General features: G+C 37.9%; 1 protein-coding gene across 1 annotated transcript; it reads right to left on the bottom strand.

Annotated features, from left to right (window-relative positions):
• Nucleotides 1–6,402: 6,402 nt before the first annotated feature.
• Nucleotides 6,403–16,926, bottom strand: tmem71 (transmembrane protein 71). The gene is made up of 10 exons (XM_053329535.1): nucleotides 16,832–16,926; nucleotides 15,005–15,067; nucleotides 12,356–12,401; nucleotides 11,413–11,622; nucleotides 8,753–9,063; nucleotides 7,836–8,030; nucleotides 7,443–7,509; nucleotides 7,200–7,261; nucleotides 6,806–6,855; nucleotides 6,403–6,716 (listed from the first exon to the last, which is right to left on the bottom strand). Exons 2-10 carry the CDS (start codon nucleotides 15,033–15,035, stop codon nucleotides 6,693–6,695), a joined length of 996 nt encoding a protein of 331 aa, XP_053185510.1. The 5' UTR covers nucleotides 15,036–15,067; nucleotides 16,832–16,926; the 3' UTR covers nucleotides 6,403–6,692.
• Between the last annotated feature and the right edge of the window lie 4,478 nt (nucleotides 16,927–21,404).

Here is a 21,404-nt window from a genome sequence, read left to right as displayed (position 1 = left end):
CTCCAGTCCTGCCAGTCAGCCGCCCCCACCTCACCAGTTTACCCCGTTCACCTGGACTCTCAGCTGCACCTCATCACTAATCAAGCCACTATACATCCTCCTGCTACAACCGAAGTATAAATAAGATGGTTTATATTTCACCTAGAATCCATTCTTTATTTCTGTTCACGTTTCGCGGTTAGTTTTCATGTAAAAAATCCCGTTTCTGTATTTTTGACCGTTGACGTCACTTCCTGTTGTTTCGCGGTACTTTTCGTCACTCGACTACTAGCCCTGGAGAGAAGAGGTAGGACTATGCGAGTATTCTTGTTAATAGTGTGTGCTTTGAATGGGTCACCTATGTTGTATTTTATTTATTTATTTATTTATTTATTTATTTATTAGCATAATGTTTGCTCTAGTTTGTATGTTTATTTTTTGTTTGTTTATTTATTTTTTTTGCCGTTTCTGATGCAGTTTGTTGTTATATTACCTTTCTTTTAAAAGGTGTGCATTTGGTCATGAGACGTTGCTGAAATGACTTTTATGTGTTTTACATAGAGACCCAGCCAAGCACACCAGCAGTTGTCAGCATCTCATTCTTCATCATACACGAACACAACGCAGAGATTGTAGAAGACCGAGGTGTTAGACCAGACCAGCTACACTCACTCATTGCCAGATTGTTCTTTGCTTCAATGCAAGACTTTCCAACACACAGCATTGGTTTGACTTCCCGGTTGCCCTGGTAAACGCCTCAGTCTTCTGTCCCCAACTACGAGTTCAGCCTCTGTACCTGATTTCTGTCTGTCTGGCCTTCCTGTGCATTGATTTTTCTTTTTTTTTTTGCAGTGTGAATTCTCATCAGAGTCCTGCTTTGTCATCACTGCTGTCTTGGTGATTGCATCTGGTTCTGAATCTTCTGCCTTTTATGAACTGTACTTTAATGCTTTATTCTGCCCCCCCCCCCACCCCCCCACACACACACACACACATCAATACCTGCTACTGATCTACAATAAAGCTCATTATCACCTATAACTGTGGTGTGTTTGTGCTGCAACTGGGTCCCATGCCACCTCCACCTGTTACAAAGCTAAACTAATAACTGTTTGCACACCTTCCCCCCTCTTTTCTGTTGTATGTCTTGTGTATGTTGATGTCTTGGACAGGTCGAAGGCATCTACAGTATTTTATCTATCTAACAGAAGAAACAAACTCAAGCTACCGGTATAATAACCCTAGTGTAAAGGGATTTAGATGAACTGAATGTTTTGACATCTGAGCTTCAGTATTAATTTATTAGAAGCAGTAAAATATATGAATCTTGTTAGTTTCTGCAAATATTCAGAGTATTTACTTGTTTGTCATCAACTTAATTTTTTATTATCATCTTCAGGCTTCAGTCAGTTTAATCTGAGATTGCTTTCAGTGACGAAACAGAAGTCCAGAGTTTGTCTTTACAGCAAAGTTTAATGGATGATTAAACATTCACTTTTTTATTATTATTAATACATCAAACAAACACTTTCACTGAAATAGAAAAAAATATTTGACGATATACAAAACACTGTAAAAATTGAATCTTAAAACACAGCACCATCAATTCAACTCCTGTTTAATCATTCAGTCAATTTTACCGATCGTAACACAGCGATCAACACTGTCCAAAAAACAAAAAAGGTCAACTTCTTCTTATTAAAGTGTCATTTTAGAGGCAAATGCTCACAATCTTCATGTCTCCTTTTCAAATTCAAATCTACTTTGCATCTCGTTTAAGGTTTAATTTTTACAGCTGATTAATAACATGAATACAGTACGGTGGAATAAAAAAATCTTTAAAAAACAAAAAAGGACGGATATAAGTGTCGATACAAGCAGAGTATCACATTTCCACCTTTTGGGAACAAGTGCAGTCATTGAACATAATAAACTATGTACAACATGATAAACACAATGTACAGTAGCTGCATCACAAACAGATCCAGAGCTTATCTAAAGGCAGGATTCCTCTTTTTATTTGTCTATTGCATTAAAGTCTTTTTTTTTTCTTACAACAAAACATGATAAACTTGATCCACTTCATTTAAAAGTTGCATTAATGGATCATTTGGACACTAGGGGGCAGCAGATAGCTGCAGATTCACAGCTTAGAGGATTTTTCACCTTTCAGCTCTGATTTGAATAAAAACATCTAGCTCACAAAACCAAAACTAGGAGCTAAAAGAGGCTAAAAGTTGTTTTCCCATTATACACTGAGTCATTTGATCCATTCGCTAATATTAAAAATATTGACTATTGCAGCTTTAAATGAGATCTACTACAGAATCATGCAAAGCAGTATTAAAATTATTAGTAATATAGATTAATTTCTGCTCGTTGATCATGTAACATTTCCTGAATCGTCACATTTCTACAAATTTGGCACTTTGAGTGAATAAAAACACACATCAGGCGACACAGAAACAGAGAAATTTAACCTCCAACCCTTCGTATTAAACATCAGAGCAACTTACTACAGATACATCAGTATATATATTATTTATATATATCAACCAGAGAGTACAGATATGTTTAATTTCACACTGTAAAACATCCCAATCTGCTCATTTCATGGTAAGACTTCTAATAAAACCAACTTTAGAAGATCCTTATCAATAATTTTGCATTTTTATTTGCTTATATTAAAACAAAGACTAATGACTAAGATATTATTAGATGCTTTAAACTCTCAAATATCACTATTATTAATATCAGGCTAAACAAATCTGCAGTATAGATCTGATGCCATGTTCACATCAGGTGAAGGTTACGATGTTTCTGACTTGTAAGTTTGCAGAAAATGCAGATTTTAATAACTGCAGAGTTGATCGCGTTTTAATTAAACTACTCAGCTTAAATTTAACAACCTTGCACATCAGAGTTTGGCTGATGTGAGGCGTCAGTGCTTGTTGTTGGACATATCAAACCTTTCAGAATAAAATCTCAAGTCTTTACGCTACTTAAAAGTCAGAAACCCGTTCATTCATTTTCTCCCACGTGACACGAACGCTGCGTTATAACCACAGAAAATCCACAATCCATTCTCTCGTGAAGAAGTAAACATCAGATTTCTCTGCTGCTCTGATTAAAAGTTTGTTACACATATTAAAACATGGAGAGTTCACAGAGGAAGAGGTGATTCGTGCTCTCACAGCTCATCTCTCCCTTCGTCAAAAAGGCTTGGCGTAGTTTGAGGCCCAAATATGATTAATAGCTTTATAAAGTAGAAACCTTATAAAGTGTACAGTACATGCTTTTCTTTTCTTTACTTTTGTTTGTTAGTTCCAGCTTCTTGCTCCTTTTACATGAACCTGAGGGGAGGCAACTTTTTAACACCTTGGCATTTTAAAGATGATTTTTTCCCTCTTTTATTGTGACTTTAAAGATAAGCTCCTCGATTTCATTACAGCCTCAAATCTCAAAATGTTCCTTCCCTGCTTCTAAACTCAATGCTTAAAGTTTCACAGTTGAGTTTCCTCTTTTAACTGGAATAATTGCTCCCTAAAAAAAGTATGATCCCTGTTTAAATATATATATATGTATTTATCAGACCTGACTCACACAGGAGTTGTAATAGTTTCAGTTTTTCCCTGCTTACGGTGCCAGCTGGGGGAAGTTTGCAGGACGGACAATAAAAGGCTTTCTGAAGCTCAGAGAGGTTCAGCTTTCTAGGAAAATATCAGATGCATCATTTTACCGCTTTAAACAACACAGCTCTCTAAAGTGATGCTTTGTGCTCTTTTTTATATGACTTATAATCATGTTTTAAGCTGATATGTTGAGGTTATTTCCACATCCAGCAGTTACTGATCAACATTATCATTCATTAGGAGTCGTGTTTCTGTCCACCTGCTGAATGTGAAGTCCACTATTCTCTCTCTTTTAGCTCTGTTTTTGTTCTCCACCAACTCCTGAGGGAAATATCTAAATCAGGGGTGTCAAACTCATTTTCATTCAAGGGCCACATACGGACCAATTTGATCTAATGTGGGCCAGATCATTAAAAAAATGAAGGGAAAGAAGGAAGAAAGGAAGGAAATAAGAAGGGAAGGAAGGAAAGAGAGGCAAAAGGAAGGAGGGAAGAAAGGTAGGAAGGACAGAAGGAAGGAAGGGAGGAAGGACAGATGGAAGGAAGGAAAAGAACACAGGAAGGAAAGTGGGCCGGATTGCACCCTTTGGCGGGCCGGTTCTGGCCCACGGGCCGCATGTTTGACACCCCTGATCTAAATGCTCCACTATGTTCAGCAGCTAGTCTACAGATATAACTTAGCTGTGTTAGCTGTTTGGTGCTGAGCAGGTGAGAGCACTGAGAGTGAACAAGAACAGTAAAAGCTGCAGCCAAACAACTAAACAATGAGCTGAAACTCAACTATAAAGCTCCTTAAAGCCGAGGAGGAGCTGCAGAGTCACTGATTATATCACTAACAGATCATATATTATAATAAAAAACATCGACTGTAGCTGCTTTAACATTACTTGAACCTATAAATATGGTTTTTCATGGCTGAACAGAACCAGAATTGCTGCAACCGCCACCTGAAAGCAGGATTTAAGTTTATTGCAGCGTCTCTTCTGCATCTCCTGCTGCTGGTTGATTATCAGCTGCTGGACTATACAGGTTAAACCCAGAGCTGCAGCGATTAATCAATTATTTGATGCTAAATGCCAAAAAAAATGCCACATATTCGATTGGTCCAGGTTCCTAAATGTGAGATTTTGCTGCTTTTCTTTCTCTTAAATTAAAGCAAACATATTCTCTTTGGTCAAAATAAGACATTCAACGTCACCTTGGGCTGCATTGAAGGACATTTTTGACTGTTTTTTCACAATTAATTGATTAATCGATAATGATAATAATCACTAGTTGCAGCTCTGTCTATTAAATTATCTCCTTGTAAATGTGGAGCAGGTCTGTTTAATGTTTCAGCAGCATTTTAAGGATAAATCGAACACTTCCCTGTATTGTTTCTTGTCTGTATTTCTAAGCTGCTGGTAGGAACGTGAAGGCACTTTTACAGCTGAAGAGTTTTATTACAAAAGATCATTTAATATCCAACAAAAAAAAAATGATGTGATAATATTAAAGCTGCACCAGTGAACATTAAGATGAATGGTCTCTATAGAGTCTCTACAGCTCTCATAGAGTCCAATGGAGAGTTTAAAGAAATAGGCTTTGAATAAAGAGACAATGGGTGTTAAAACTAAAATTAATGGAGCTAAAAATTAAGTCATTAGTACTAATTAGAAGTGTGAATACATCAGAATTAGATCAATTAGAGCTTAGTAACAAGAAATGCACCTTATTTAAACCACATTTTCTACTTTTATTCATTTATAATTGCATATTTATGTTTTTATTATTACTGCTATCTCTGCATTCATTATACTTATTTGTCATTTTGTATGTTTTTTTAAACATTTTACCCTGGTTTTCCTCATTGACATCCATGTTTTAATTAATTAATTGTACATTTTTTAATATATTAAATTGTAATGATGAAGATGGTTGATTGTTGTGTCATTTAAAAAAAATTACAAATTATATTTTTATAACAGAGAAATGGAAAAACGTCCAGGAAGCCACGAGAGCTGCTGCAGCTTTTTAAGGTTCCTGTTCTGATATCAGACACTTTTTTATGTTGTTTTTTTTAATTCTGGCTTTTGCATCTTAATTTAATAAAACTCTTCATTCAGTTTTACTCAGGAAAAAAAAGCCTGGCACTTTTATCTCGTACAGTAACAAATTTCAGGTAGTTCAACAAGAAGCTTTTTTGTGCATTTGGTTTTCAGAGAACGTAACTCTTATTCTAGCTCTTATTTTAAACATTTTTACTTGTTTTTTTTTTTTTTTTTTGCTGCTTTTCAAACCTGAATTTATTCTTCAGACACTGGAAGTCTGAAACTGGTTCGGTCACTTTGGACAGCTCAAAAAAAGCCAAGTTCAACACGTAACAATAGAAGATACACAAACAGCATTTTCAAAAATACATCAGCTATATTTTGGACGTTATAGATATTTTGATATGATTATTACTGATCTTTTTTTAAAAGCTGCTAAACTAACTACAGTCACCACGGTAATGAGCTCCTTCGGCATTTTAACAGACAACACGGCGCCATCTCATTGGCTAGGAAAAATCCAAACATCACGACGTTTCATCATCACGGAGGTTTTTTTTTTTTTTTTTAATGGAAACACGAGTCAGAAAAGTTTATTTATTCACAGTTTCGTTCTCCGTCTGACTCAAATATTTCCATTATTGTCCTCCGGCATCGTGAGCAAACTGACTGAGGATTTGTTGCCATGGAAACTAAGCAACGGCTTCTTAATGATGCGACGTGATGTTAGTTTTCCCAGCTATTTTGCTTTGGATTTTAAAAGGCTAAATATGAAACTTTTATCACTTTTGACTAATTTTTAATCAGTTTAAGAGCTGCAGTCCATCTGGTTAACACTTCCCAGCTCAAACATGATATTTAAATCAAGATTACATTCAAAAAGTAGTAATTTTAAGTTTGTCAAAGTGTCGGGCGCTGCTGTAAAATGTTCTCCAGAGCTCAGTTTAACTCTTTAAGTCCTTTAAGTGCAACTTACATGCAGACAGTTGGTGAAATGTAAAATATTTCTACTGAGTTCCCCATCAGTCCTCTTCGGTCAGTCTCTTCTCTTTTTACTCGTTTCTTGATGTAATGTCCTGAAAAGCAGAATGATTCATTATTAGTTTTGTTGTGTTTCGACTGCAGGCTGATAAGCTGAAGTGAGACAGTTTGATTTCAGACTCACCTCTGTCTTCGCCTTCCTCCACTCGCCCATCGGACCCGACCTCGTCACGACTGAAAGAGAAGAGATCAGCTCTTAAAAATGAGGTTCGACTAATGTGGGTTTTTAAAAAAAGCTTTTGTGGTTACACCATTTGACATTTTCAGGAGCATTCAGTCTGACTTTTCGTAAAAAATTGTGCAAATGTCATTTAAATGATATAAAACCAACAAAAATAATAAATGTACATTTTAACAAACCTGATGCTGCTTTTAAAACTAGTTTTAAATATATTTTTGAATTGCTCCTCTTACCTACCCTTATTAGTCTCTGACCCAGAAACCCTTCATCATATCAGAGAATATTTCATCATCACATCCTTTAATATTAACTTTGTGTAATTCTGCATCATACTTACACATAAACGTTGTGATCATCATGAACACAGTCGCTGCAACAGTTGCGCTCCACATCAGACATCTGCAGAGAGGAAACAAGTTTTACTGATTAATCTGTGACGAAGAAAAACGACTGAAGATCCAATAATGACTCAAATCAGATTTAAATAATTGAGTCTGTATCTTCTCAGTGTTAATCTGACTTTGTTCCTGATCATTCTCTGTTTTTATTATATTAGTTTAATGAAAAGCGGCTGTTTTACCCCGAGTAAAGAGCCGTGAAGATGAAGATGGCGAAGATGAAAAGCAGAATTGTCTTCATGGTTAATCCTGAAACACAAACAGAGGAAAATAATAACTGTATTAATTTTTGTGACACAAACAAACATGATTTCTGCGTCTGAACCAGAATTTTAATTTGACTTGAAATAAAAAATATAGAAAAATCTCAAAATGTTCAAATTCTTCCATAAAAAAAAAGAAAAAGAAGCCATTACACAATTCAATCAACAACCAATATATATACAACGGGTTTGTGCTGCTTGACAGGATTGAGATGATTACGTTAGCCTTTGTTGTTAGCTAACGTTAACCTTTGTTGTAAGCTAACGTTAGCCTTTGTTGTAAGCTAACATTAGGCGGCAGAACACAGCTACCTGTGGGTTCAGGTGAGGTCTGGCAGCAGCAGGTGTTGGTGTAGAAGAGCGAGGGAGGCGGGACTTCTGCCAGGCCGGCCAGTGTCTGTGTGAACGTCTCCTTTGATTGACAGATCTCAGAGCAAATCTCTTCCTGGATGAGAATCTTCGGGGGTGGGGCTACTTTGTCAGGAGGCAGCGCGACCTCAGTGTGATCTGAAAGAGAAAAACATCAATATATATATCTATGGTTTATATAACCATATTATAGTTTCTCTTTATTTATTTAATTTAATTTGAATTAGTAATTTTGTTGGGAGTCAATGATGCACCTGCAGGTTATTGATGATTATGAGACAAGCCTATCTGTTGTCATAGCAACAGGTACATCAAGCTTTTAAAGATTTTAATGATGAGAAAAGGCCTTAGATGTTTTTCAATGGTGAATGCAATGTATTTCTGTTATAATGAATAATAAACTATCACTATAATAATGATTGTAGGTAAGAACTTGCAGGTTATTGACAAACCATTATTAGTTATTGGTGTAATTATTATCCTTTAGTTTTTATAGTGGCTGTTAACAGACCAAATTTGACATTTAATTTGACATATGAAACACTAAAAACCTTCTGAACTCACTCGCTGAAACACATTAAAGGACTTAAAGCTGCTCTTCATGTTTCATTTTCATGAAGAGCACCCAGAAATGAGGAGAGCTGCACCCATCATGCACCCAACATCACTAATGCTTTTATTTAGGTTTATTCTGTTTACTCAACTTTAAAAACTATTCATGGTATTACCTTTGAAGCATCCTCGCTCTACTTTTAGTGCCTTAAACTGTATATGTGGGCTACAGTCAGTCTGTATCAGGAGGTGAGACAACATGTTTTTGGGTGAACTCCACCTTTAACCAGACCGACGCTGTTACTCACCGTACAGGAAGCTGCGGCCTTCGTCCAGCTCGGTGCTGTTGAATCTGGACCAGGTGGACTCGTCTAGAAGGGAGGAGCAGTCTTCCTGGCAGGTTCTGGTCCAATCACAGTCTCGATCCTGTTCCTGCTCCTGGTTCTGGTCCCACTCCTGGTTCTGGTTCCACTCCTTGTTCTGGTTCTGGTTCTGGTTCTGCTCCATCCTGAAGACGCCTCTGAACACGTTCTCGTCCAGCCACGACTGGCAGGTCTCCGTCACGTCGCTGAGCAGTCGAGCCAGAGAGCTGCGAGGTCTCCGTCTGCGGCGAAACACCCTGAAAGAGACGATGACGAGGTTTAACTGCTGCTACGGTTTTATTATTAATGTTCACATTCTTCTCTGTTTTCTCTCCACTTTGAACTTTAAAGGATATATATGGTGATTTTATAGAGTGTTTTTCCCCTGGTGCTTTGATTCAACATGATTGTCACAGGATCTATATACTTACCAGAGACTTTATTAGGAACACTTGGGGCTGGGCAATTAATCAAAAAATAATCAAAAACCAACATTTAGAAACTCTAATCGACTTAATCTTGCTTATGTCAATTAATCGTGGTGTAAGAGATAAAACACAACAACGCAAAGTGAAAGAACAAAAAAATGACATAAATATGATTTACCTAAATAATAATATTACGTACAAACTATGCAAAATAAAATAAAGGGAAATAGCAAATAATTATAGGTTAAATACAAAATAAAAGAAGAAAGTTTGAGCATTTTTTTTTATTTAAATTTTGTTTCTGGGTAAAGACTGAATCAGCAAGTAAATGCAAATCTCTATTACTTGAAGGGGGCAAAATATTAGGAACATTTTTCAAGATAATGAAGTGAATGAAGTGACTGTTTATAGGGGGAGGAACCTGGATCACACCCACTCTTCTACTTCCCAGCAGCGGTAACTTATTAGTCCCACAGAGGGGAATGAATTAGGAGTCTGGTCATGTTGTTGGTTTGGATTCAAACATGAGATTTGCTGATAATAAGAAAGTGGAAAATACAAAAAAAACAGCAAAGGCGAGGAGGACGATCTTTGTTTCTGATCGGACAATTAGCATTTATGTAATCCAGTGATATTGAAATAGTACGACAGATGTTTTTTTATTTTTTTATTAACAGTCCGTCATTTAAAAGTTGATTTATGAAGTAGAACATCTATAAATGTTTTTGTTTTAATAAAAAAGGTCTGAGGGTTCATCGGTTACGTAAGAGAACAAAGAAACTCTTCATGACGATGATGATGAGCGTCTCAATAACACGCGGGTCGCCTAGCAACCGCGACAGGTGACATCACACTCTGGCTCCTGAGGGCAGCAAATGTCACTCGTGAGGAATTTACAGCCTGTAAAAAGTGCCGCACCGCTCGCTCTGATTGGCCGCAGAGCATGACCTCATCGCTTTAAAGAGCGGCGATTGCATTAGAGCGTGTGTGTGTGTGTGTTTGTGCATGTGTGTGTGTGTTTGTGCATGTGTGTGTGTGTGTGTTTGTGCATGCATGTGTGTGTGCTGTAGTAGCCATGACAACATGTGTGTTTGCTGCCTGTAGCTGATGTGACTTCATGCTCCATGCTGATAAAAATGTTCTTTTAGTGGAAAACTCTTATAAAAATACAGTTTGGAGAACAACTCTTCTGTTTTACATTTAATTTACAAACTGAATGATGCAACATCTCTCTTAAACATTGCAGTGCTGAACTTTTACACATAAATTAATAAATAATCGTCCTTTACATTCAATTCTTTACCAAACGAGTTCACACAACGCTGATGAAGCCAGTCAGTGCTAGATATAACTCTGTATTTCACATTATAACACAGTTTTTAAGTCTTATATCAGGTTTGATATTCCAACGCTGGTCGATTAATAATGAAGCTCTTGTGGCGGTGTTTAGCTCAGTTGGTAGAGCACCCACCCAATGTGTTGAAGCTCCAGTCCTTACTGCAGGTGACCCTGGTTGGAATCCCGCACCAAGCGGTCCTATCCTGCATGTCATTCCCCCCTCTCTGCCTCCAGTTTCCTGTCTCTCTCTACTTGTCTGTCCATTAAAGGCAAAAAGCCCCAAAAAATATACTTAAAAAAAATAAAATAATGAAGCTCTTCTCAACTTTCTAAACATTATCCGACCAAATGGATTCAACTCTCATTGTGTGACGTTCAAAACAATTTATCCAACATTTTACAGCAGCAGTAGATTACAGCCGTTCAGCACACTGTGGGAAAACCTGGCTGAGCGTCAAAACACATCACTTTTTATCGGCCCTCTCTGACGCAATTCCCAAACCAGTCTTATCCATTTCCCCTTCGATTGTATGTTCATGTGGGGGTTCACTGTATTAAGGGCCGTTCCAGTCAAGTTAGCATGAAGTAGAAGTGGACTGTGAAACCTTTAAATAGTGAGCCTGGTTTTCGCCAATGTTGTTAAATGTTCCTCCAATGAAAGATCCTGGTATCTTTATCCTCTATGAGAATTTCTTACTTTTGACTTGTCTATTTTTTCCCAATTCTTGCATCTGTCGTTTATGTTTCTACCATACTTTGTGATGCATATGACTGCATATTTTAGTGTGAACTGTTCTTCATAAATAAAGTTTAATAGCAGTAACACTGTGTCCTTCTCACCTGACCAGGTTCTCCTTGTAGGACACGTTGGTTTTGCAGGGCGTCAGCGACACGTTGCCATCGTCGTCCCAGGAGAAGCTGTCCTCCGTCACGTCGTAGTATCCGTTGGTGAGGAGGCGCGGCGAGCGGCGGCAGCTGCAGGGATCGGCTCCATCGGCAGCCGAGTAGCAGACGTACGAAGAGTCGGGAGAGAGGAGAGAAACATCGAGGCTGCAGGAGACACAGAGAGGAGAAACCGATCTGAGAGAGACTTCATGTCAGGAACGTGTTAAAGACCGTGTAAAGTGAATTCAAACATTTCATAGGTCATAAATGTATTTCTAAAAAAGGTGTAAAGAGGCTGTAGAGGTATAAATACATTCAGCGCACACTACTACTACTACAGTCTACAGTTAGCCAGTTAACTGAGCTAGCCACTGAGCTAGCAGCAGAAAGCTCTCAGACCTAGCGTCCATGTTTCTGGTAGAGGTGGGGACTTTGATTGACAGATGACACTTGGTAGGGGGCGGGGCTTCAGCATTTGGGAGCAGAGAAAGAGGCTGATTTTTACACAACTTTGAAGCCTAATTTCATATATTTGGCGATTTTTTTAATCATTCAAATTTGGCAGGGTGGTTAACAACACACTTTTCTGTGGTATGTCAAACTCAGAACACATATTTATTCTTACTTTACACAGACTTTAAACCAATTCCTTTGACCTGATTGACTGTGTGCATGTTCAAATATCAACATTAGCATCTTAAAAAGCTTCTAATAAAACATCTAAACCCCTTCTGTTGTCTTCCGGTCAGTTTTGACCTGGGAGGACAACAGGCGTTAACTCAGTAATGAGGTCTACTGTGATCTAAATTTAATCTATTGACCATAATTTCCAAAACAATATGTGTAAAACCAAACAGCTGCAGATTCAGACACAAAGAGTAAGAGAAGCAGTTTTTACCTCTGACAGGAGTGATGACCTCGCAACCGCCGTTTTATAGGTGAACCTGAACAACAGAGAGCAGAAACCACACTGATTAATAAACAGGTTAAAATAATAATGAAGTACATTTATTCAAATAATGTACTGAAATATACGTCTGAGGTACTTGTACTTTACTGTAGTACAGTTTGAGGTACTTGTACTTTACTGTAGTACAGTTTGAGGTACTTGTACTTTATTGTCATACAGTTTGAGGTACTTGTACTTTACTGCAGTACAGTTTGAGGTACTTGTACTTTACTGTAGTATTTCCATGTGATGTACTTTCTACTCCACTACATTTATTTAACAGCTTTAGTTACTTTTCAGATGCAGATTTGACACAATGGATAATAAAACAAGCTTTTAAAATACAACACATTGTTAAAGATGAAACCAGAAAGCAGTGAAAAAACATTGAAACATAGAAAAATCAGACTGATGAAGCTCAATAGAAGCTGATCATCTACTTTATAATGACTCCATCACTTTACATTGAAAGCTCATTTAAAGGTTTTAATAGTCAGTATGAACAGGAGGAATGATCACAGAGAGGAAAACGGGATTCTGAGCCAGTCGTTGGTCCTGACTGTTTGTTCGACGGGTTACGTCAACATGACTTTAAAACAGGAGAGACACACTTTGACCAAACACAGGACATTCCTTTCCGTCATGTCAGGCGTTTCACTGCCATTAAATGAGCCGTTCCTCCTGCATGTTACAATATTAACTCAAAACTACTTCCGTAAAATATCTCAGTGCTGCTGCTTCTTCTTCTTCTTCCTCTGTATGAGCTCACGCCTGTTTCTGGAGCTTCCTGTGTGGTTACGTAAAGCCGACTTTGCCCTGAGAGCTTTCTAAATAAAGACAACTTTATCAGTGTGAAGAGCCACAGAGCATTCCTGAGGACCCCAACAACCGACTACATGGTGACAGACGACACTCAGCAGGAAACTCATTGATAACGTTATTCTCAAGATCATTTAAACCAGTTGCTCTTCTTCTGATGGGAAATGTTAAAGTATTACCACAGACTTAAAATTAGGAAAATTATCGTGTCATAACCATAAAGTCCCACTTTGAAGATATCCGCTCACAAAATGCAAGGCAAGGCAGTTTTATTTAAAGGGTTAATGATGGGTTTTTTTCTGTGTCCATGTGGTTAAGTTTAAATTTAAAAGTTAAAATGTGAAAATAAACGTATGAATAACTTGCACACATTCTTTTTTTGTGGACCCAGCATCAAATTTCTACTTTTAATCCATTTAGAGAGAATATATTAGAGGATTATGGTAAAAATGTCTAAGTGGTGTAACCGTAAAAACTTTGTACCAAATAATTCAACTTGCTTAAAAACAGTAACTAGTCAATAAAACACCATATCAACTAGTTTGGCATGATCTTACATCCTTTCTTCCTTCCTTCCTTCCTTCCTTCCTTCCTTCCTTCCTTCCTTCCTTCCTTCCTTCCTACCTAACACCATATCAACTAGTTTGGCATGATCTTACATCCTTCCTTCCTTCCTTCCTTCCTTCCTTCCTTCCTTCCTTCCTTCCTTCCTTCCTTCCTTCATACCTAACACCATATCAACTAGTTTGGCATGATCTTACATTATAACTTTTATATTAAATAAAGCTAATGGAATACTATTGTTCTAAATATTACATTTACTCTGGAGAATCATGGATGGGAGGCATAATTAATCCACATCCTCTCTTACAGCCTTTGTTTGAGACTCAGTTTAAGGGTCAATGACGTGATACAACCCAGTGTCTATTGGTGTAACCAGTATTATTTCATAAAAATCTGATTATATACAGGGAAATAAATGTGAACTAAGACTTGGAATAAATATAATCCACTTTTTCAATGCAAGACTGTGGCTTTTAACACAGTTTACATAGTTTGTAACAAATAATTTAGAAAAAATGGTTGTTTTTAGGATACGTCCTGCTCTATATTGACAAAATGCTTTAAAATTTAATGTAGAAATAGAAAACGTTCATTTTCATGTGTTAAATTTAGTCATCATTAGTATAAATACACTTAAATCCACTGTAGGTGATAAAATATTTAATATTTATCATTCTTTTGTGGTTACACCATTTGACATTTTCCGTCTTACTTTTGGTAAAAAATGGTGCAAATGTCATTTAAATGATATAAAACCAACAAAAATACTAAATGTACATTTTAACAAGCCTGATGCTGCTTTTATAACTAGTTTTTAGCCAATCACAGACATAAACATCAGAGCCTAACTCTAACCTGAGCCAGTCGGTTTATTACACAGAAACATCTCAGTAGTCCTCCTTGGAGACTGTTTGGAAAAAGGCACTTTCAAAAATAATTATCGGCAGATGATTGGCCGAACTGTCTGTCCATCATCGTCTATCACAGGCAAACTTCTTGCTTTCGTTCCACCTAAACTGAACCTGTAGCTGCTAGAAGCTCCTCATATGACTATACAGCTCCACCACGACTATACAACTAATTAACTCACTGACTTGAGGCCTGACAGGATGGATTCTCACATCATCTTGTGAATCTAGCAGCCTTGTGATGGGGGGGGGGGGGGGGGGGGGGGGCTGCTCTGTGCTAAAGTTTGTGTTGTTGAGTCAGACTTACTTGTAACGGCTCCGGAGAAGAACAGAGCCATGATCGTCTGCAGCCGAGCGTCAAGCTGTCGATCTGTGAAACACACGAGAGAAGGTGTGACTTCCTTTGTAATCATCAACATTTTCATCAGGATTACAGTTACATTCATTTTCTAATTAAATTATGTAACGCCGTTATGTATGAAGGTAGATTTGTGTCTTTATTTTTCAATGAAAAAAAAAACCTCCACTTCAATAAAAAAAAATTAGGGCTAGCCTGTCAGCATTAACGCGTTAATCGTGATTACATTAATGCAATCCATAACGCGTTTTTTAATTTTTTTTTTATCATATTTTAATGTAGCAAGCCTTTTTGTCCCTTCTACTCCCCCGTAGACGGCTCCTCTAGCTGTAGCGCTATGCTTTGAAGTGGCCTCCTGCAGTAAACCTACCGCGCTGATGGAAAGTAAGAGAGCTACTGGACTTTTGAACGGCTTGTTTAACTTTAAAACACTTCCAGACGCTTCAGTTGACAAGTCAAAAGTAAAATGCAACCTGTGTCAAACGGAGTTTAACTACCACCGGAGTACGTGGAGTTTGAGTTAGCACCTCCATGCTAAACACCCAGGTGCAGCCAAGCCAGCCTCAGCTCCACCAAAGGACCATTTTGGAGTGTGGGAGTCGCAGCAGAGCCGTGATTGATTCCCAGTTAAGACACTCTGGTAAGAAATGCTTTACATTATGGGCTTAAAACTGCCTTCAAATGGAAAATAACAGGATTTTAAACATGCAATTCAAAACGCCATTAATCGTGATTAACTATGGAAATTCTGCGATTAATCTCGATTAAACAAATGAATTGACAGCCCTAAAAAAACTTTTTCAATCAAAGAAAAAAGTGTTTGAATGCAAAAAAATATTTGAGACCCAAAAAAAATGCATTTCAGCACATTTTTTTTTGATTGAATAATAAAGATACAAATGTCCTACCCATATTATGGCCCAAATACAAAAAAGATCACTTCAATCAAAAAAAACCTTTTTCAATCAAAGAAAAAAAAAAGTGTTCAAATGCATTTTTTTGGGTCTCAAATATGTTTTTCTGCATTGAAACACTTTTTTTCTTAGATTGAATAATAAAGACACAAATGTACCTTCATGGTTATGTAACTGGTGACTTCCCCAACATGAGCTGAAAACGTTGCCTCAGCTTGTTCATGTGAGATTGAGTCAAAACAAACCGCAGTGTGTGTTTGTGTGTTTTTTTGTGGTGAAGATGATGAAAGAACACATCACATGTCACTCAAATGTGTTTTAATAGAGAGGAGTACAATGCTAGTTATAGTTTAGTTCGTTATAGTTTATTTTTGGATAGGGACAGTGCATATTAATGAACATAAATGTTAGACATCTTTGTAAATATGCCGGATTATAGCAAGTCGCTAATTTGCATCCGTAGTCCCTAATGAGAGAAATAAATATAAAAAAGAATACAAATCGAAGAGATAGCAAATAAATAGATAAGATCCAGACAGAATACAGCAATTTAAAAAAGAGAAATGCATCAGGCTTTGGATACTTGTTAGTAGAAAATTATAATAAAACCAACCGAAAAGCACCAAAATGTCCAATAAACCTGTTCTTAATGACTTCTTCTTCTTCTTCTTCTTCTTCTGCTCTTCAGTAACTTGTTATGGTTCAGTTAATCCCTGCAGAGCTGATCAGAGGAGTTGCCCCTCTCAGCTCTGGAGTCGGGGGGGGGGAATTAACTAAACTAACCCTCTACAAACTAATATAAGATCTAATCCAGACTGCTAAATAAAAAACACACAAAGAAGAAGAAGAAGAAAGCTCGTACCTTTAAACTTTCCTCCTGTTCAAGTTCAACTTCTCGTCGTCGTGTTTTCAGTTGTCGGTGAAGTGTTTAGTGTTGTGGCTTTCTCACATCCTGCAGAGGCGGCCTGAAGAAGAAGAAAAAAGAAAAAAGAAGCATAACTGAGAAGAAGAGAAAAACAGATGGGCCGTGACTGTGAGCTCATGTTTCCTGTTAACTCCGTCACTGCTGGAGGAAAGTTTAAAGTCTCACAGTGAAGACTCGTTTTTCTTTTCAGTCACGTTTTTCTTCTCGTGTGAAAATAAACCGGACGACTGTGAGACTTTTGAGATTTTAAATGAGTAAAAGAAAAACAGAAAACAAAGCCAAATAGAAAGACATTAACCAGGAGAATGAAAATTACAGCAACAATTAGTCGATTCATCAATTAGCTGATTAATACATAACTTTTTGTGTCACTTTTCAAACTAAAATGGAACATATGTGATGGTTTCTGGTTCTTAAATCTGCAAATCTTTGACTTTTCTGACAGTAAATTGATGTATTTTAACTTTTTTACAGCTTTTTAGAGATTTAAAGATCAAAAGAAGATTAATAGGTTATGAAATTAAGTCTTAGTTGCAGCCCAACCTCAGCAAAGCATGTTAGTGAGCTTTAAATAATCAAATAAAAACATTAGATCCAAACACTACTGCTTCAAATATACAAAATTAATTGAGGTAAGCATCTAGCCAACACACACACACACACACACACACACACACACACACACACACACACACACACACACACACACACAGACACACACACACACACACACACACACACACACACACACACAATCAATAAAAAGGAAAGAGAAGCTTTCAGTAATTTTTTAAAAGCATCTGAATTTACTTGTTTAGTTTTCTTTGAATCCAACATTCACATACTGTACATTCCCTTTATGATGATTATCTACTATCTCAACATCTCTCTCTCTCTGTCTCTCTCTGTCTACCTCTCTCTCTCTCTCTCTCTCTCTCTCTCTCTCTCTCTCTCTCTCCCACAGTGACAAAAGTCATGTTAGTTTAATAGTTTTAACAGTGAGTGAACTGGTGTAAACTATTATGACTGCTTCTGTGACTCTCTCTCTCTCTGTGTGTCTCTCTCTCTCTCTTTCTCTCTGTCTCTCTCTCTCTCTGTCTTTTTGTCTCTCTCTCTCTCTCTCTCTCTTCCTTTTGTTCTGTTGAGTTGGATGAAATATAAGCGACACAGTGAACAGATGAACTGGGTCAGCGACTGTTAGCGAGGCCGCACACAGAGACTGTCTCTGTGTTACAGTGAATGAGGGAGGGAGAAAGAGGAGGAGGAAGAGGAGGAGGAGGGGGGGAGTTTCCTTTCCCATCTTTCTCTGTTCCAACTGAAAAATGCCTCTTGTTATTTTAAACAACAACAACAGCAGCAGCATCAGCGGACCCTGAGGCTCCAGAAGAGCCAAGAGCCAGACAGAACAAACGAGCTGTGGATGATTTAGCTTTTAGTGAAGTTAAAGATTTGAAGCCGGCAATCAAACTGAGATTATCAACACTTTTTTTTTTAAATGTGTTGCTCTGTTGATGTATTCAGTTTCTTTAAAATTCACTTTTTCCTGCTACGATGATGTTTTCAACCTTCAAATATGAACTTCTCTTCGTTACAAATGTTTAGTTTCTTCAGTCATATAGCAGCTTTCATACGGGTTAATGTGGTTTAATGTGCTTCACAGTTTACTGACAAACTGATTGATAAGACAGAACAAGTGATAACATACAGAAAAGGAAAAAAAACAAAGAAAAAATGACAAAGAAAAAGAAAAAGGAAGAAATTGAGACAAATGCACATGAGAGAAAATAAGAATGATAGAAATGTGGGGGGGGGGGGGGGAAACATAATCAATGAAGTAAAAGTTTAAATAAATAAATAAAATCATATAAAAATGAGAGAATAAGAGAAATTAAGTAAAAGTTAACAAAAGAACTGGGTTTAAATGTATTTAAAAAGACAAAGTAAAATGAAATAAAAGAGATAAAGTTGAATAAAAGAGACTAGACTAAAACAAAAGAAACAGAACCAGTTTCATGTTTGATCTATTTGTGTGCTGCTGTTTCTCCTCCTATTTCAGCAATGTACAATCAAACCATGATAATCAATAAGGAGATCATTTATTATGTTATTGTGCATCGCTGGTTTCTGTGTTAAACTAAATAATTGTGATCTGAACATGAAATCATTGAACGACACAAGAGGGCGCCTTCGTCCTGCTAACCACAGATGTAGAGGAGGTTAAAGCTCATAAAGATATGATTCATGATAGAAATGCCTGGAGGAATGCATCATTGTGTCAAACTGTTAATTAGAAATATGTGTTAATTAAAAACAAACAGAAGACATGGCTTTTATTTATGGTAGTAGTAGATTGGTTTATGATCACCACTGACTGGATGTTTACATTTAATTTCATCTCCTATAATTCAAATGAAAGTTTTAATAAAGTGAAGGGAACTGAAATCATCACAGTATAACAACAGATCAGTTAAACTTCTGGGAGATCAATCTGTTCATTTCAGAAGCACAAGTGATTGTGATTCAGTTTCAGCTACTTTGGTGCAAATGAAAGTGACAGCAGGTGCAATGGAGAGGCAAAAGTGACACAACCCCCAAAAAGGGAAAGACAGTTGCTCTCTCTTTATCTTCCCTGACTGATTCTTCTCTAGTTTGGTGTTCTGCTGCTAGCATGAGGCGCTACCTGCAGCCCAGTCAGGTTGCATTGGTAGTCCAGCTCCTCCAGGATGACACATCCATACATGCGGTCCCAAGAAGGTTTGCTGTGTCTCTCAGCACAGTCTCCAGAGCATGGAGGAGATACCAGGAGACCAGCCGTTACACCAGGAGAGCCAGACAGGGCCGTAGAAGGGCATCAACCCAGCAGCAGGACCGGTATCTGCTCCTTTGTGTGAGGAGGAACAGGAGGAGCACTGTTGAACCGTATAAAAAGGGCATGTTTCTGGCCAAACTGTCAGAAACAGACTCCATGGGGATGGCATGAGGACCCAACTTCCTCTAGTGGGACCTGGTCTCACAGCCCAGCACCATGCAGCTCGATTCTCCACAGAACACCAATATTGGGAAGTTCCCCATTGGCGCCCTGTTCTCTTCATAGATGAGAGGAGGTTCACACTGAGCACATGTGACAGGCGTGAAAGAGTCTGGAGACACCGTGGTAACTGTTATACAACCTGCAACATCATCCAGCAGGACCGGTTGGGTGTTGGATCAATGGTGGTATGGGGAGGCATATCCTTGGGTCTCCATGTCTTTGCCAACGATACCCTGACTGCTGTTAGGCACCGGGATGAAATCCTCAGTGACTGTCAGACCTTAAGCTTTACTGCATCAGTAAAGATTAATAAACTTGAATAATTCGTTCATCAAGATCCGATGTGTGATTTAAGTGTTCTCTGAATTTTTTTGAGCAGTGTACTATGCTGGTATGATGAGAATGAAGAGAGTGTAGTTTAATAATTCCTCATCAGTCAACTGTTTAAATTATAACAATTTGAATTTAAGGAAGATTTGGAAAAATGTGGAGCATCACTAAATTCATCCCACTCCAACAAATAACATATTACTCAGAAAAACACAAATGGGTTTTAACAGAGACTTGATTATAAATGAGCAAACAATGTTTAACTTCACAGTAAGCTCCGATCTGTCCACATATTTCCTTGTTCCCTCCCCTTCAGAGCTACAGTTTAAGATGGGTGTAAACAACATGTGGTGAGCGGTCAGCTGACATTTACTAAAGCAACATAGGCTGATTAGATCAGAGTTCAAACTAGTTTCAGTTCTCAGGAAGTGAAACTCAGACAGTCATTGTTACTGAGAGCTGAAATGGCACCGAAAAGAGCTCAGCTGGGTTAGTCTGGGTTAGGTGTGTCTGGCTTCTTTCTGTGAGAAACACATCTATCCTCATTATGAATCTGCTGCATTCAAAAAACACAAGCTGGTTGACCCCTCAGAGAAGCTCCAGGAGAACATCTGCTCTCTTCATGATGAGGTGATGAAGATGTTCTGTCGTACTGATCAGCAGAGTATCTGTTATCTCTGCTCTGTGGATGATCATAAAGGCCACGACACAGTCTCAGCTGCAGCAGAAAGGACTGAGAGGCAGAGAGAGCTCGAGGTGAGTCGACTAAACATCCAGCAGAGAATCCAGGACAGAGAGAAAGATGTGAAGCTGCTTCAACAGGAAGTAGAGGCCGTCAGTCGCTCTGCTGATAAAGCAGTGGAGGAAAGTGAGAAGATCTTCACTCAGCTGATCCGTCTCCTCCAGAAAAGAAGCTCTGATGTGAAGCAGCAGATCAGATCCCAGCAGGAAACTGAAGTGAGTGGAGTCAAAGAGCTTCAGGAGAAGCTGCAGCAGGAGATCACTGAGCTGAAGAGGAAAGACACTGAACTGAAACAGCTCTCACACACAGAGGATCACAACCAGTTTCTACACAACTACCCCTCAGTGTCACAACTCAGTGAACCTACAGACTCATCCAGCATCAATATCCGTCCTCTGAACTACTTT

The sequence above is a fragment of the Scomber japonicus genome, chromosome 12 (assembly GCF_027409825.1).
Source record: "Scomber japonicus isolate fScoJap1 chromosome 12, fScoJap1.pri, whole genome shotgun sequence".
Lineage (NCBI taxonomy): Eukaryota > Metazoa > Chordata > Actinopteri > Scombriformes > Scombridae > Scomber > Scomber japonicus.
The sequence above is the reverse complement of the archived record's forward strand: the minus strand, read 5'-3'. Positions and strand labels throughout refer to the sequence as shown.

What these genes read in the sequence shown, in the direction of transcription:
- tmem71 (XM_053329535.1), bottom strand. Translation starts at nt 15,035, where the DNA reads ATGGCTCTGTTCTTCTCCGGAGCCGTTACAA. An exon ending in GGTCATCACTCCTGTCAGAG is followed by an intron (nt 11,623 to 12,355) that starts GTAAAAACTGCT and finishes TGTCTCCTGCAG; the next exon opens with CCTCGATGTTTCTCTCCTCT. An exon ending in GGAGGAAGGCGAAGACAGAG is followed by an intron (nt 6,717 to 6,805) that starts GTGAGTCTGAAA and finishes TCTGCTTTTCAG; the next exon opens with GACATTACATCAAGAAACGA.